Raw genomic sequence first — 18,277 nt, 5'->3', positions numbered from 1 at the left:
TGTGAAGGTACTAATACCACACTGTGAAGGTACTAATACCACACCGTAAAGATACTAATACCACACAGTGAAGGTACTAATACCACACCGTGAAGGTACTAATACCACACAGTGAAGGTACTAATAGCACACAGTGAAGGTACTAATACATCACTGTGAAGGTACTTTGTTTCAAGTAAAAGTATTATCGCCATATACTCTGTGACGGTAAAAGTATGAATACATCACTGTAATGATATTTTAAATGTACTATTACATTACTAATATATTAATACACCTTCACAGTACATAAAGTATTTAAAATGAACTACATCTACAACAAGTACTACTTGCAGTACTGTCTATTGAATAATGTACTGATTACTGTCAGTCACAGTGTTGAGTACTTATAGAAGTATTTATGCCCAATAAAACACGATGTGAGACACAGGAAACATAAACATGTACTTCCACGATGAGACAAATAACTAGTGATGTACTTCTAAAGTATCGCTCGTTTTTATTAAAACTACAGAAGTAACACTGTATCACTTTCCTGTGACATCACCACACACACACACACACACACACACACACACACACACACACACACACACACACACACACACACACACACACACACACACACACACAGATGGACTCCATTGTGGATTCATTGGCACAGTGTGTGTGTGTGTGTGTGTGTGTGTGTGTGTGTGTGTGTGTGTGTGTGTGTGTGTGTGTGTGTGTGTGTGTGTGTGTGTGAACAATAGAGTGTTGTGATTTCACACACAGAGAACGTATTGTGAGCTCCGTCCTAAGAAACACACTCAGTACTAAGTGTACAAATACTGTAGTGTAGTGTACTATACTATAGTATAGTGTACAAATACTGCTAAAGTCGTATACTACCACAAACGTGAAGCACATTACGAGTGAAATACACTTAAAGGAATATCAGTTACTATTATAGTGCTGTACTACTGGACCAGGACTAGACTGAGGTCTATAGAGGACCAGGACTACACTGAGGTCTATAGAGGACCAGGACTACACTGAGGTCTATAGAGGACCAGGACTAGACTGAGGTCTATGGGACCAGGACTACACTGAGGTCTATAGAGGACCAGGACTACACTGAGGTCTAGGGGACCAGGACTAGACTGAGGTCTATAGAGGACCAGGACTAGACTGAGGTCTAGAGGACCAGGACTAGACTGAGGTCTATAGAGGACCAGGACTACACTGAGGTCTATAGAGGACCAGGACTACACTGAGGTCTAGGGGACCAGGACTAGACTGAGGTCTATAGAGGACCAGGACTAGACTGAGGTCTAGAGGACCAGGACTAGACTGAGGTCTATAGAGGACCAGGACTAGACTGAGGTCTATAGAGGACCAGGACTAGACTGAGGTCTATGGGACCAGGACTAGACTGAGGTCTATAGAGGACCAGGACTACGCTGAGGTCTATAGAGGACCAGGACTAGACTGAGGTCTATAGAGGACCAGGACTACGCTGAGGTCTATAGAGGACCAGGACTACGCTGAGGTCTATAGAGGACCAGGACTACGCTGAGGTCTATAGAGGACCAGGACTACACTGAGTTCTAGGGGACCAGGACTACACTGAGGTCTATAGAGGACCAGGACTACACTGAGTTCTAGGGGACCAGGACTACACTGAGACCAGGTCTACAGTAGAAGAGGTGATCTGAGTCCGTCACCTCCTCCGTTGTAAACCTTCAGCTCAAAGTCCGTCTCCGTGTTCCTTTCAGTTTCAGAACCTTTAAAGCTTCGTCCCTGAGAACCATAAAGATATGAAGACAATAAATCAACAACACACAGCGACTCAACGGGAATCGAACCCGCGTCCTCAGATCTCAGGTCCTGTAGTAGAGTTTGTGTCATAGTTCCCCTCAGAAACTCCCCTCAGTCATTAACCGTCTCAAGTTTACGTTTATGAAACATGTGAAAGAAATTCATGTTTACCATATCTAGGAGGCTCCTCCCAGAAGCTTTAGAGTGATCCTATTGGAGCAGAGAGAAGGTGATGGAGGAAGTATTCAGACATTTTACTGCAGTATAAGTAGCAGTACAACGATGTAAAAGTATTCTGCTTGAAAGTAAACGGTTTGCATTATTTTACTTGACTAAAAGCAGATGTAATAGCCATGAAATGCACTAAAAGTATCAAATACAAGTATAAGTATAAGCCCAGTACAGACACAGTGTGTGTCAGTTATAGAACGTAAACATTGAGGGGTTAGAGGTATTTCCTGTTATTTCCTGTTTCTCTCAATTAGCCTCAAAAGACTCTCCAGCATTCATCAGTAACCAACGAGAAGCTTCCACACGCGTAGGCCGCTACTTCCCTTGTCTTCGTCTATAGATACAATATATGTATCTACACAGTATATGTGTGTATATGCAGTATATGTATACTGTAGATACATTATATGTATATATAGAGTATATGTATATTGCATGTGTCTGAGATCTGAGAAGAAACTAAAACTGTTACATAAATGTCATAAAAAGTACAATATGTACCTCTGAGATGTAGTACAGTAAAAAGTACAATATGTATCTCTGAGATGTAGTACAGTAAAAAGTACAATATGTACCTCTGAGATGTAGTACAGTAAAAAGTACAATATGTCCCTCTGAGATGGAGTACAGTGAAAAGTACAATATGTACCTCTGAGATGTAGTACAGTAAAAAGTACAATATGTACCTCTGAGATGTAGTACAGTAAAAAGTACAATATGTCCCTCTGAGATGTAGTACAGTAAAAAGTACTATATGTACCTCTGAGATGTAGTACAGTAAAAAGTGCAATATTTCCTCTGAGATGTAGTACAGTGAAAAGCACAATATGTACCTCTGAGATGTAGTACAGTGAAAAGTACAATATGTACCTCTGAGATGTAGTACAGTGAAAAGTACAATATGTACCTCTGAGATGGAGTACAGTGAAAAGTACAATATGTACCTCTGAGATGGAGTACAGTAAAAAGTACAATATTTCCCTCTGAGATGTAGTACAGTGAAAAGTACAATATGTACCTCTGAGATGGAGTACAGTAAAAAGTACTATATGTACTTCTGCGGTGTAGTGGAGCAGAAGTAGCAAACAATGAAAATACATGTATAAAGTACAAGTACCCTCAGTGTTTGCTTCGGTGTACTTTGAGGTACACTCAGTACTTTGAATTACTCTCAGTACTGTGAGGTACACTCAGTACTGGGAAGTACTCTCAAGTACAACTTTGAGGTACTCCCAGTACTGTGAGGTCTCCGTACTGGGAGCAGATGTCTCTGAGCTGGGAGCCAAAGCCTCAGCAGCTGCTAAACCACTGACCCCGTCCGGACCCACCCAACAGCAGCCAGAGCCAAACCCCAGACTCTGGACTCACCAGAGCCAGGGTGAGCCGGGCCAATGAAAGAATACCAAAACACATTCCTATACATACTAGGACTCATCAGTTAGGACTCATCAGTTAGCTTTGTGCTTGTAGCGCGCTGACGTTAGCATGGAGCTCAAAGCTCACTCTCTGCTTCAGGGGTTCATGCGTGACGGTTTCTGAGCTGTTTCTGTTTTAGTCGAGAACGACTCGGTCCGGATCCTGTTGATCTCTCTCTCTTTGAGGTCTGACCCAAACCCACAACACCATTTACCTCGACCGGGAAGGCCGAGCGACATGTGACCAGCTGAGAGGACACGCCCCCTCCACCCTGTTGAAGAAGGGGAGCGTCCCAACAGGCTTTGTGAGGGTCAGCTGGTGAAAGTGTGTCATCTAGCCGAGAAGTTCTAATGACAGAGTCCCGTGATGAGGCTTGTGTGTGAGGGAGAGCGTCAGACCCGACAAGGCTGTGGGAGGTCTGTGACTTCAATGTGTGTCTGCACGCACGCACACGTTTGTGTGTCTGCACGCACGCACACGTTTGTGTGTGTGCGGTTCTTTCTGGGAGTCTGGGGATGGTTCTTGTTGTTGTGGATCTGGCTGGAGTTGTTTTGTTTTTGTGGGACGGAGACACAAAGACTGAATGTCTCAATGTTTACACCTCAAAAACACAGATGTTGTACTTATTGAAAGTAAAAGTACCTAAGTACTCAGCTTCATGCAGTAAAATGTCTCCTGTGACTGATGTGTGATTCTATGTGACATTATTAGATTAATGCTGACGCATCAATGTCAGAGCAGCTCGCTACTGTTGAAGATACTTTAACTACTTTAACTACAGTTAGCTAGTTTAACTACAGTTAGCTAGTTTAACTACGGTTAGCTACTTTAACTACAGTTAGCTAGTTTAACTACAGTTAGCTACTTTAACTACTTTAACTACAGTTAGCTAGTTTAACTACAGTTAGCTAGTTTAGCTACTTTAACTACAGTTAGCTAGTTTAACTACGGTTAGCTACTTTAACTACTTTAACTACAGATAGCTAGTTTAACTACAGTTAGCTACTTTAACTACAGTTAGCTACTTTAACTACTTTAACTACAGTTAGCTAGTTCAACTACAGTTAGCTACTTTAACTACAGTTAGCTAACTTAACTACAGTTAGCTACTTTAACTACTTTAACTACAGTTAGCTACTTAAACTAATTTAACTACTTTAACTACAGTTAGCTACTTTAACTACAGTTGGCTACTTTAGTACAGTTAGCTAGTTTAACTACTTTAACTACTGTTAGCTACTTTATCTACAGTTAGCTAGTTTAACTACTTTAACTACAGTTAGCTACATTAACTACTTTAACTACAGTTAGCTAGTTTAACTATAGTTAGCTACTTTAACTACAGTTAGCTAGTTTAACTACAGTTAGCTACTTTAACTACAGTTAGCTACTTTAACTAATTTAACTACTTTCACTACAGTTAGCTACTTTAACTAATTTAACTACTTTAACTACAGTTAGCTAGTTTAACTACTTTAACTACTGTTAGCTACTTTAACTACTTTAACTACAGTTAGCTAGTTTAACTACTTTAACAACAGTTAGCTACTTTAACTAGTTTAACTACAGGTAGCTACTTTAACTACTTTAACTACAGTTGGCTACTTTAGTACAGTTAGCTAGTTTAGCTACTTTAACTACAGTTAGCTACATTAACTACTTTAACTACAGTTAGCTAGTTTAACTATGGTTAGCTACTTTAACTACAGTTAGCTAGTTTAACTACAGTTAGCTACTTTAACTACAGTTAGCTACTTTAACTAATTTAACTACTTTAACTACAGTTAGCTACTTTAACTAATTTAACTACTTTAACTACAGTTAGCTAGTTTAACTACTTTAACTACTGTTAGCTACTTTAACTACTTTAACTACAGTTAGCTAGTTTAACTACTTTAACAACAGTTAGCTACTTTAACTAGTTTAACTTCAGGTAGCTACTTTGACTACTTTAACTACAGTTAGCTACTTTAACTACAGTTAGCTAGTTTAGTTTAGCCCAGTCTTTGGTTTTGTCCAGTATGTAAAGGATTTAATCTGAAAAGTGACTACAACTCTTTAAATAATGTTGTGTATAAAATACAATATTTCTCTCTGAGATCTAGTGGAGTAAAAGTATAAAGTAGTATGAAATGGACATACTAGTTTGTCATACTTTCCATAACTGAGGTCAACAGTACATGACTAATACAGCTGCTTTAAATACACTAACACAACATGTATTATTCATTGTGTGCAGTTTAGTGCAGATTGAGACATTTTGCAACAGTACGCAGAAAGAGTGTGAAACTCAATGTCAGTCTGTAGATCTTAATTGTCAACACACACACACACACACACACACACACACACACACACACACACACACATACACACACACACATGCAGCCTCCTCCTTCCATAAAAGAACGAGAGAAAGAGAGTTTGAGGCAGACGCACCACAAACTCAGGAATGTGGAGTTTACATGGGCAGCTTTATTTGGCCTGAAGAAAATGTTCCCTCATTGAGCTCAGAAAGCCACATCCCACACACACACACACACACATACACACACACACACACACACACACACACACACACACACACACACACACACACACACACACACACACACACACATAAAGACTTTAGCTGTAAAAACACCCAAACACAAAGTCAACCTACAAAATAAACTTCCATCTGTTAATAAAATGTAATATTTTAATAACAGATGGTCTGAGATATAAAAGTCTTCACAGGTTGTTCAGAGCAGAGCAGAGTGCATGCTGGGAGTCTGCAGGTATCCAGGAGCCGGCTGGTTATTTATAATGTGCAGTGCAGATATCAGCGGGCTGAATAGATTTATATTGGCGGCTGCATGGCGGCTGGATGGCGGCTGGATGGCGGCTGGATGGCGGCTGCATGGCGGCTGCATGGCGGCTGGATGATGGCTGCATGGCGGCTGCATGGCGGCTGGATGGCGGCTGGATGGCGACTGGATGACGGCTGCATGGTGGCTGCATGGCGGCTGGATGATGGCTGCATGGCGGCTGCATGGCGGCTGGATGGAGGCTGGATGGCGACTGGATGACGGCTGCATGGTGGCTGGATGGCGGCTGCATGGCGGCTGCATGGCGCCAATGAGGTGACATGATGTCCCTCTGGAGCTGCACCATGTAAAGAGGCCTGAAAGACGGATGAGAAATGAAAAATAGATGAAAAATAGCTGGAGCCAACATATCCCATCATGCAACTCGTCAGAATGTTATAATTTCGATGGTCTCTGAACCCCGGAGGAAAAGGTTGTTACTCTACATATTTATGCTTAAATTAAAGATGGGCACAAATACCATATTTATCACCTCAAATAAATCCTAATCATACATGACGTCATCTCTTCCTTTCTTCCTATATTGCAGGTAGAAACTGTGACTAATGAGGGAAATAAGGAGGAGGTGGGCGCGAAAGGTCCGGTATGCATAAAGGGTTAGTGCAGGAAAGGCTGATGGGAGGCAGGTAACCGGGACAGGGGGAGGAGTCTGGAGCGTCTGTGGTCAGAGGGAGGAGTCTGGAGCATCTGCGGTCATGGGGAGGAGTCTGGGAAAAAGGACTAATGACTCATGACAACTTTCACAAATACAACCATTAAAAAGAGTAAAGAAAGAGACTTTTGTTCCCTCATAAACCAAAAACATGAAAATGAATGTTATTAAATTAATAACCCCCTTGAGTTTACATTTTGGACGCTCCATGAGACTTCCTCCAGCACCACCTGCTGGCCAAAATGTCAAAGTTGCTCCTTTTCATGCTCCTGTAGGGATAAACTCATGAATAATGTGCAGCGGCCAACGCTCTCTAGTTGTGCAGTTTAACATCAAAGCTTCTTCGTGCCTCGGTTATTTATATAAAGTCAGTGGTTTCCTGTCCGACAGCAGCAGCTGGTCACTGAACAGACTTTATGTTCCAGTGATGTCAGTGGAAAACACGTGTTCATGTGAGCTGCTGTCATCAGACATGTGGATGCGTTGGAGTGAAACAGCTGACGTGGTTCAAGGTCATCAAGGTCAACAAGGTCAACAAGGTCATCAAGGTCATAAAGGTCATAAAGGTCATCAAGGTCAGCTCCAGAGGCGTGGCTACGTCTTCCTTCAGGACGTCTTCCACGTGGAGGAACAACTTGTCTTGTCATGTCAACAAACGTCTCAGGAACCTCTTCATCTCTTCAATATATCTCTATTAAACTAATGCATCTCTATTAAACTAATACATCTCTATTAAACTAATGCATCTCTATTGAACTAATACATCTCTATTAAACTAATACATCTCTATTACACATCTCTATTAAACTAATATATCTCTATTACACATCTCTATTAAACTAGTACATTTCTATTAAACTAATACATCTCTATTAAACTAATATATCTCTATTAAACTAATAGATCTCCATTAAACGAATGCATCTCTATTAAACTAATACATCTCTATTAAACGAATGCATCTCTATAAAACTAATACATCTCTATTAAACTAATACATCTCAATTATACATCTCTATTAAACTAATACATCTCTATTATACATCTCTATTAAACTAATACATCTCTATTACACATCTCTATAAAACTAATACATCTCTATTAAACTAATATATCTCTATTACACATCTCTATTAAACTAATACATTTCTATTAAACTAATACATCTCTATTAAACTAATACATCTATATTATACATTTCTATTAAACTAATACATCTCTATTATACATCTCTATTAAACTAATACATCTCTATTAAACTAATACATCTCTATAAAACTAATGCATCTCTATTGAACTAATACATCTCTATTAAATTAATACAAATCTATTAAACTAATACATCTCTATTACACATCTCTATTAAACTAATACATCTCTATTATACATCTCTATTAAACTAATACATCTCTATTGAACTAATACATCTCTATTAAACGAATGCATCTCTATTAAACTAGTACATCTCTATTAAACTAATACATCTCTATTAAACTAGTACATCTCTATTAAACTAATGCATCTCTATTAAACTAGTACATCTCTATTAAACTAATACATCTCTATTTGAGATCTCGCTCTTCATTGTTCGTCCTCCAATATTATTTCTGCTGTTTTTACTTTCCTTCTTGATGAATGCGCTGCATTGAGTTTGTAGATAACAACGTTTAACAGGTCGGCTGTGTTTCAGCTCGTTTTGGCCCCTGAGGGCCCGATGTGCAGCTGATCTAGCTCCAGATATACTGACTGTGCTCGGGGTCGCTGCCCACTAGTGTTCCTCTCAATGAAGCCTCAAAGCACCGATCAGGCCCCGCCCCCTCCCTCACAGATCCATCACTGCTTGTTGATTCTCTGTTTCCGTTATCCTGTTTACGCTGCGGCCAGAATGCATGTGACACAAACACAGCAGAGTAACCCGGAGCCACAGCCAAAGGCTCAGGGGGGTCGGGGGGTCGCGGCCCGGATCTGGAGGCTTGGCCCGAAGCCTTCGTGGTGTTTTCTATCAACAGAGAGCCGATGGTTCTTTTGTGTTCTTCTCCCTTCTCTTCTTCTGAGCCATTCAGCTGCATTCAAAACTTTCTTCACCATCATAATCGTCGTAGTTTATTCTGACTCAATACAAATACTCACATCCGCCGCTGAAATCTGTCCCTGCCAGAGTAGCTATGTCCTTCTGTCTGATGGAACAATATTGATCTGCTGTTGTTAGGAGATTATGATGAAAGGATGTATCTGTGAGTCAGAGTACCACCGCTAGAACCCTAAGGAACCCGACACCAGAAGAGAACGTTCCAGACGCCAAGAGCTGAGCTTGTGCGTCGGTATCAGACGGCGAGGACCAAAGCGTCGTGGAGCGCCGGAAGATCTCCTTCTCCACGTTGTGGAGATGAAGGTTTGCTTTTGCTTCTCGTCCACATGATCCCAACAAGTCGCTTTGCTTTGTCCTTTTTCCTTCTTCCTTTGTCCTTCTTCCTTTTTCCTTCTTCCTTTTTCCTTCTTCCTTTTTCCTTTTTCCTTTTTCCTTCTTCCTTTTTCCTTCTTCCTTTGTCCTTCTTCCTTTGTCCTTCTTCCTTTTTCCTTTTTCCTTCTTCCTTTTTCCTTCTTCCTTCGTCCTTTTTCCTTCTTCCTTCTTCCTTCTTCCTTCGTCCTTCTTCCTTCGTCCTTTTTCCTTCTTCCTTCTTCCTTCTTCCTTCGTCCTTCTTCATTCTTCCTTCTTCCTTCTTCCTTTTTCCTTCTTCCTTTTTCCTTTTTCCTTTTTCCTTTTTCCTTCGTCCTTTTTCCTTCTTCCTTCGTCCTTTTTCCTTCTTCCTTCTTCCTTCTTCCTTTGTCCTTCTTCCTTCGTCCTTCTTTCTAAGTTAGTAAAACTGCTAAATGTTTCCATCAGGATCTAACACAGTGCCAGTTATCGTGAAACACACTCCCCCTGCTGGTGGGTCCAGGTAATACACCCAACAGCCATGGAGGTCAAATATAAAGACAAATATTCATAATTATATCATAATAATAAGGTAAAATATACTACGGTTCACTTTCCTTTATATTAAATGCTGGAATGGGTTCATGTGAATGAATGCAACTGAATCAGAAAATTATGAAAAACGATTTTCTTTATGTTTCCACTGTAGTTATATAATTATGTTAATAATCATAGCCGCTACTTGTTGTTGTGTTTTCTGGTTAACTTTAAAACATGCAGAAGAACAAGAGAATATGTTCAGAACATTTAATAAGCACGACACAGCAGAATATTATTACCATTATTATTATTTATTTCAAAACTTTTCACTCTTGTTACTTGAAGACAATAAACATAAATGATGTCTTAGATTGTTGCTTTAAATACAATTCCACAAACACTGAATATGTTTTATATTGCATTGTTTCACCTTCTGAGAAAATAACGCACATTTTTATAATAAATATGAGTTGTTTTCTTCAACAGCAGCGAGAATTAAGTCTGAAGGTTAGTCATAGTTGAGGGCGGGGCTTCTTTGAGTGACAGGAGCGTGTCCTCCTGCTGAGCTAACGCCGCTAGCCGAGATGTAAGGAACGTAAAACTGCTGAGCCGACGGCTGCCTCAAGGACTTGTGGGTAATCGGAGGGAGGCGCCGGTTGCCTTGGTGACAGAAAGAGGAGGAACCAGGTCCATCTGGGAACTGATCATCAAAAGGAAGGAACTTGATTGACATGAAAACAAAGAGACCAAGAGGACAGGTGAGTCTGTGATGTCATCGCTGACGGAAACGTTTGATTGGAACCTACTGGAGGTCTGAAGCCGACGCCCACCGACGACGTTTTGGACAACGGGGCGTTCTGATTGGTTCCCCAGAGACTCTGTAGGGCACAAACAAAGTGTCCTTAATTCCCTCCTTCCTTCCTTTCCTCCTTCCCTCTTTCTATTCCTGCTTCCTTACCTCACTTCCTTATAAGGTATTTCCTCCGTTTGTCTGTCAATCAAACCATCGGGCTCCGTCAGCTGGTTCCTACACACACACACACACACACACACACACACACACACACACACACACACACACACACACCCACACACACACACACATACACACACAATAATACATAATTCACTCAATTAATAAAGTAAAATAATTGCTCAGAATATGACCTTAAATGTTTTTATTTATTTATAGTTACCAGCATACACGTACACACACACACACACACACACACACACACACACACACACACACACACACACACGCACACACACGCACACATGCACACACACACACACACACACACGCACACACACACACGCACACACACACACACGCACACACACACACACGCACACACACACACGCACACACACACACACACACGCACACACACACACACGCACACACGCACACACGCACACACACGCACACACACACACACACACACACATACACGCACACGCACACACGCACACACGCACACACACGCACACACACGCACACACACACACACACGCACACACACGCACACACACACACACACGCACACACACACACGCACACACACACACACGCACACGCACACACACACACGCACACACACACACACACACACTCACACACGCACACACACACACACACACACACACACACGCACACACACTCACTGGATGTGTTTCCACGTCAGAGAGTCGGGACTCCGTCTATAAAGAAGAAATTAATTTCAGTGGACTTAAAACAAGTGTTAGCATTAGCATTAGCATTAATACAGCACTTACGATCTGGAATCACGCCTCCGTTCGCCATGGCGATAGCTAGGTGCAAACAGGAAGCAGATCAGCGAGCGAAAGGCTGGCGGAATGAATATGAACGGAACAAAGAGAACAGTGACATCAACGGTGGAGAGATTCATGGATTCGTTACCGAGGCGCTTTCCTCCGTCTGCGCCGCTCGTCTTTACTCGCCGTGTTCTGGGACTCGCTGCCGCTGCTGGTGTTGCCACGGGAACGAGACCTGGTGATCAAACGTGGACAAAAAAAATGGCTAAAAAAAAATCACCGGAAAACAATCACCAAAAAAAATCATCACCACCAAATTCACCATCATTAGAAAAAGTTTTCCAGTTTCAAAAACTTGTGAAATGTGTCTTTATTTCATAATATTATATCATAGAAAATATGTTTTAATATTAATAATAATTACAGTTGATTTTCAAATTTAGTTTTTTTTTTAAATCCCTCACCTCCTCCCCCGCTCTCTGATTGGTCGATCTCCGTCCAGACTTCTGCTCCGCCTACAAGACAAACAGGAAACGCCCTAATCAGAATCCATCGGCGGCGATCGGCGCACAATGCATGCTGGGTAGATTTGTGTCCGACTTGCTCTGACGTCACGAACATGTGGTCAACGATAATCTCACGAGAGCAAGGCGGCCTGACCAGAGAGCTGATCGGCTCTTAGATCTGACACACACTCCACGTGTTGTAGAACATTATTATTTATGTAGTTTAATACTTGACCTCATGTTTAATCTAAAAACAAACATCATAGCAGACATGAAATAATAATTGCTTCGCCGCCTGGCTCTGAAACCGACAGTCGGGATCAAGTCGGACACAAATCTACCCAGCATGCATTGCGCGCCGATCGCCGGTGATCGATTCTGATCAGAAGTGGCTCGTCTCCAACGAGCCTAACACCTCATAAGGCAGCTTGACAAGGGGGGTAGCCCCGCCCCTGGCTTTGATTGGCTAACCATTAGGCCTCCTCAGTGCTCATTGGTCGATGGTCTTACCTCTGAGATCTTCCTCCACCTTCTTCTTCTTCTTCTTTGGTGTTTGGAGGAAACTTTGGGTTGAAGAGGCCACTGGAACCGAATGACATTCTGGTATTAATCAGATTATCTAACAGATTAAATGCATTGTCAGTGTTTGGTTATAAGACATTTATGCTTCTGTGCTTTTGTTATGCTTTACCTCTGAGGGCCACTGTTTTCCCATGGTGCACTGGGCTTCACGTGACCGTCTGCCCTGCAGGAATCACATGATCACGTGACGTCTCAAATGTTTTGGACCCAAACACGTTTCTCTCTCTCACCTCTGAACAGCAGGTGGCGCTGCCTTCATCGCCATTGGTTCACTGGAGACACTCGCGATTTGATTGGCTGGAGGAGAGGAGGTGGAGACTGTTAATAATCAAATAGTTTTAGAATAAATAAGAAGTAAATTAATACATTAAACAATTATCAAACAGTATGAAATGTTTTAACGTCAAATTAAAGTAGACGATATATTTAAATAAAACAGGTAGAATAAATTATTGGTAGTAAAACAGTAATAACAGTAATAGTAATGATAACAATAATAATAATATAAATAGTAGTAAAAACAATAATATTTATAATTATAATAATTATAATGTAAATAATATACATTATTATAATAATAATTATCAGAAAGTTTGCATACTATGACGTTTTGGTCTCTGGTCAGCTGTTGTTGTTGTTGTTGTTGTTGTTGTTGTTGTTGTTGTTTTGTTATTAGATTTCTTTCTCAGCGAGCCGAAGGTCAGAGTGGGCGAACGAGCAAAACTACTCATGACAGAGAGAGAGAGAGAATCTGCGTTTACAATGATTTTAATAAAAAACATACTTGTGTATATCATAAACAACAATAAAAACCAAAATGTCAAAGCTTTATTTTTGTGAAAAATAAACGTCTAGACGGTATTATGAAGTATTGTGAAGTATTATGAAGTATTGTGAAGCATTGTATATATTGTATATTGTGTGTGTGTGTGTGTGTGTGTGTGTGTGTGTGTGTGTGTGTGTGTGTGTGTGTGTGTGTGTGTGTGTGTGTGTGTGTGTGTGTGTGTGTACCTGTTGTGTTTCAGTTTGTATGTAGATGGTTTCGACTCGGACATCCTGAACAAAATGAATACATGATTTAGAGAAAAGAATAAGTGTAATAATTGTGTAGTAATCATCTTAATAACCTGACCTGAAGAAATAATAAGTGTAATAATTGTGTAATAATCATCTGAATCACCTGAAGAAGACGTGATGCTCAACACAACTCCTCCACAGTCGCTTGCAGTCGGATCGATGAAGCGTCTGGAAGTACAACGACGTCTCAGAACCCTGAAACCCAAATATGAAACTTCATTTAAATTATTCTCTTCTGTCTTTCACAGATGTTCTAATAATCATAATTATACTATAATCATAATTATATTATGAACTCACATTCTTTCCAACAACTCTGAGCTCAAACGTTTGGTCTTTAAAGTGAAGTTTGTTGATTCTCTGCCTGAAGAAAAGAGTCAAGACATTTATGTACTTTATTTTATGTAAATTGATTTAACAGTTATTACATTTATTTGTATGTATTTTTTTACAAACTTTTGTTTGTATTTATTGACACGGATGTATGTTTGTTATTATACATACAAATATGTCTTCACTGTATTTATACTGTATTTATTCTGTATTTATATGTATATACACTTGTTTGTTTTACTTTTATTCATGTTTATTTATATTCATGCAAATATACGTACATTGTTTATCTGTAATTATTCAAGCATGTGTTGATGTTGTTTATTTACACAAACATGTTTTTACTTTGTTTTCAAACAAATATTTTACATTTAGATATATTCATTGTATGATTTGTTTATGCTGTTTGTTTATATTTAAACAAAAAATTCTACTTATTGGAACATTTCTGTTGTTTATTTACATTAATGTATTCATTAATATTAATGTATATTATGTATATTATATATAATGTAAAGAGGTCTCACTCTGAACAAAAAGCACAGACCTATTCCTTGTCTCATTCTTACCAGAAATATTTCCCCACCAGCACGTTGTTCCTGTAGATGACCACGCCCCCTGGTGTCGGACCCAGGAAGTACTCAGTTTGGTTTTCACCCTGCAAAATAATTAAGAATTGAAGCAGCATCTTTGACAATAAAAGGGTTACAAATATTTAAGTATAAAAATCCCCTAAAAAATGTAAATAAAAAATCAAATGTTTCATGCAAATCACACGACTCATAAATATGAACATGATGCTAATATTTCAATCAGTTAAGAAGCGTCTGCATATTTATATATATAGTTATATAACTATACATAGATATATAACTATATAAAGTTATATATAAACTATATATATATACATATATATAACTATATAGTTATATATATATATATATATATATATATATATATATATATATATATATATATATATATATATATATATATACATATATATATAACTATATAGTTATCTTACGTAGGCGGCGAACAGAGAGACTCCGAACATCTGCAGAGAACTGCAGAGAGACAGGAAGAGAAGCTGAGCCTGAGGACGAGAGACACCGCTACACAGAGATAGATAGAGAGAGAGAGAGAGAGAGAGAGAGAGAGAGGGAGAGGGAGAGAGAGAGAGAGAGAGGCTAGTTAGAGTCCACATCACTTAATCGACCTGTGATCCGTATTGATTGACAGGCATTAAGTGACTAAAAGACAAAATATGTTTCATGTTCAATCGTAAAAGTTAAAATATTAATATTTGACATTTTCAGTTTGTACCACAGACTGTTTAAAATAAATGGACGAAGACATCGTGATTGTTTTGAAGCCTCTTGTTCGGCAATTTCGCCGTCGCCATCTTGTTTTTTTATTGCAACCAGTGAACAGGAAGTAGCCATATTAGGACTGAGGAGGCGGGACGTAGAGACGCGTGTACGTCTTTAAGAAACCTTACGACGTGAAGCTTTGGCTGGTTTGAACAGGTTTTATTTTTTTTATTTCATTTTTAAAGGTAATACTATACTTCCTGTCTACCTGAGGGATTTATAGATGTGTAGTACTTCCTGGTTCTCCTCTGCGTCTGAAGGCTGCGCCTCCTTTTGGTCTCCTCGCTCTGCTGATAGGAAATAATTAACTGTGATGTTGAAGTCAATGATACAAACACTTGTTCTATACTTGAATCTGTTTTACCAAATAGAATAATGAAAGGGAAAATGTTTAAAATGTTAAAAGTGAAATATAAATCTCATCATGTGTCGACGAGCGTTGATTTAGAGCTCATCGTTTAATAAAACATGGTTTAATAAACCAGATTAAAGTGTTTTCTCACCCTGCAGCATCAGAGCCGAGAGGCGGGGCTTGAGATAAGGGGGGCGGGGCAGACGGCCCTGACGGACATCCTGACGCACCTGCAGGAAAAACTGATACCTGAACGAAGAGACGCTCGTCACTGTTCTATTAGTTTTAATAATTAAACCGACACCACTCCACGCTGCTGGAGACCAGGACGGGTTGCTGGACCGGGCTCAGACGGCACAAGAACCAACACTACCTCTTTAGTCCACAGGGGGCACGAGACACTACCTCTTTAGTCCACAGGGGGCGCCAGAACCAACACTACCTCTTTAGTCCACAGGGGGCACGAGACACTACCTCTTTAGTCCACAGGGGGCGCCAGAACCAACACTACCTCTTTAGTCCACAGGGGGCACCAGAACCAACACTACCTCTTTAGTCCACAGGGGGCACCAGAACCAACACTACCTCTTTCGTCCACAGGGGACACCAGAACCAACACTACCTCTTTAATCCACAGGGGGCACTATAACCAACACTACCTCTTTAGTCCACAGGGGGCGCTAGAACCAACACTACCTCTTTAGTCCACAGGGGGCACCAGAACCAACACTACCTCTTTAGTCCACAGGGGGCACCAGAACCAACACTACCTCTTTCGTCCACAGGGGACACCAGAACCAACACTACCTCTTTAATCCACAGGGGGCACTATAACCAACACTACCTCTTTAGTCCACAGGGGGCGCCAGAACCAACACTACCTCTTTAGTCCACAGGGGGCACCAGACACTACCTCTTTAGTCCGCAGGGGGCGTTATAACCAACACTACCTCTTTAGTCCGCAGGGGGCGTTATAACCAACACTACCTCTTTAGTCCACAGGGGGCACCAGAACCAACACTATCTCTTTAGTCCACAGGGGAACCAGAACCAACACTACCTCTTTAGTCCACATGGGTCACCAGAACCAACACTACCACTTTAGTCCACAGGGGGCACTAGAACCAACACTACCTCTTTAGTCCACAGGGGGCACCAGAACCAACACGACCTCTTTAGTCCACAGGGGGCACCAGAACCAACACTACCTCTTTAGTCCACAGGGGACACCAGAACCAACACTACCACTTTAGTCCACAAGGGGTACTAGAACCAACACTACCTCTTTAGTCCACAAGGGGTACTAGAACCAACACTACCACTTTAGTCCACAAGGGGTACTAGAACCAACACTACCTCTTTAATCCACAGGGGGCACCAGAACCAACACTATCTCGTAGTATTCATATTTAATAGTTACCAATAACTGTTCCTAAAATAAAAAATACAAAAATGTCAGTAAATTAATAAATGTAATCCCTGTTTTAAATCTAGTGATAATAATAATAATAATAATAATAATAATAATAATAATAGTAATAATACTTTAATAACTACCGTGTGGTTTCCTCCTTCAGTTTGGACGGATCCTCAACATAAAACTTGACACCAAAGTAGAAAATGTACGGCGGCCCGACTGAAAAAACAGTAAGAACAGGAAGAATATCAATAATAATAATAATAATAATAATGTTTAGCTTGATAATAATAGGTCAGATTTATGAAACTCACCGAGGTCTCGATGTTGTGAAAGAGTTTTTAATGGATCCAACCAGTGCTGTTGAAGCAAAAAAACACACAATACATTATATATATATATATATATATATATATATATATATATATATATATATATATATATATATAAAAATTAACAAAATTATAACACGTTTCTCACCGTCTGCTGTTTGTTGTCGCAGAATCTCAAACCGAAGAACTCAAATTCAGTCACGTCCAGGTGAGAAAACACCTGATCCAAGATGGCCGCCACCTTGGAAGATTTCTAAAGGATGAAAAACAGGGTTTCCCTTCCGCATATGACTCAGTGTTCAGGTGCGTTCAGGTGAGTGACAGAGTTCTCTCTCACCTTGATACCTTGCTCGGCCGTCAGTGTCATCTTCCTCTCGTCCAATAGGAGGACTTCGCCATAAAATTCATCCCAGTTGCCACGGAAACAGGCCATCATTACCTAAAACCACAGACATTTAGATAAAACATATTTTCTTGTGTGAATATTATATATTATAATATATTAGCCCCAGAAACATAAATATCTATAAGATCATAAGTTATACGATTACAGTCATCTTCATATTTATTGCACGTTGAGGCTGAACTATATTTATATAGT

The 18,277-nt window shown here is 40.1% G+C and overlaps 1 protein-coding gene across 1 annotated transcript; it reads right to left on the bottom strand.

Moving 5' to 3' along the window:
• Positions 1-10,419: 10,419 nt before the first annotated feature.
• Positions 10,420-18,109, bottom strand: epb41l4a (erythrocyte membrane protein band 4.1 like 4A; the record flags this gene model as incomplete). The annotated part of the gene is made up of 19 exons (XM_079235264.1): positions 10,420-10,625; positions 10,732-10,803; positions 10,884-10,952; positions 11,594-11,629; positions 11,705-11,740; positions 11,850-11,939; positions 12,169-12,219; positions 12,721-12,792; positions 12,902-12,955; positions 13,973-14,064; positions 14,170-14,233; positions 14,772-14,860; positions 15,230-15,317; positions 15,784-15,865; positions 16,079-16,176; positions 17,485-17,563; positions 17,659-17,704; positions 17,825-17,929; positions 18,014-18,109. The coding sequence occupies 19 exons, from the start codon at positions 18,107-18,109 to the stop codon at positions 10,547-10,549; spliced, it is 1,398 nt and encodes a 465-aa protein (XP_079091390.1). The 3' UTR covers positions 10,420-10,546.
• Between the last annotated feature and the right edge of the window lie 168 nt (positions 18,110-18,277).

This window comes from Taurulus bubalis, assembly GCF_910589615.1.
Source record: "Taurulus bubalis genome assembly, chromosome: 19".
Classification (NCBI taxonomy): Eukaryota; Metazoa; Chordata; class Actinopteri; order Perciformes; family Cottidae; genus Taurulus; species Taurulus bubalis.
Note: the sequence above shows the minus strand (reverse complement) of the source record. Positions and strands in the feature narration are given on the sequence as shown.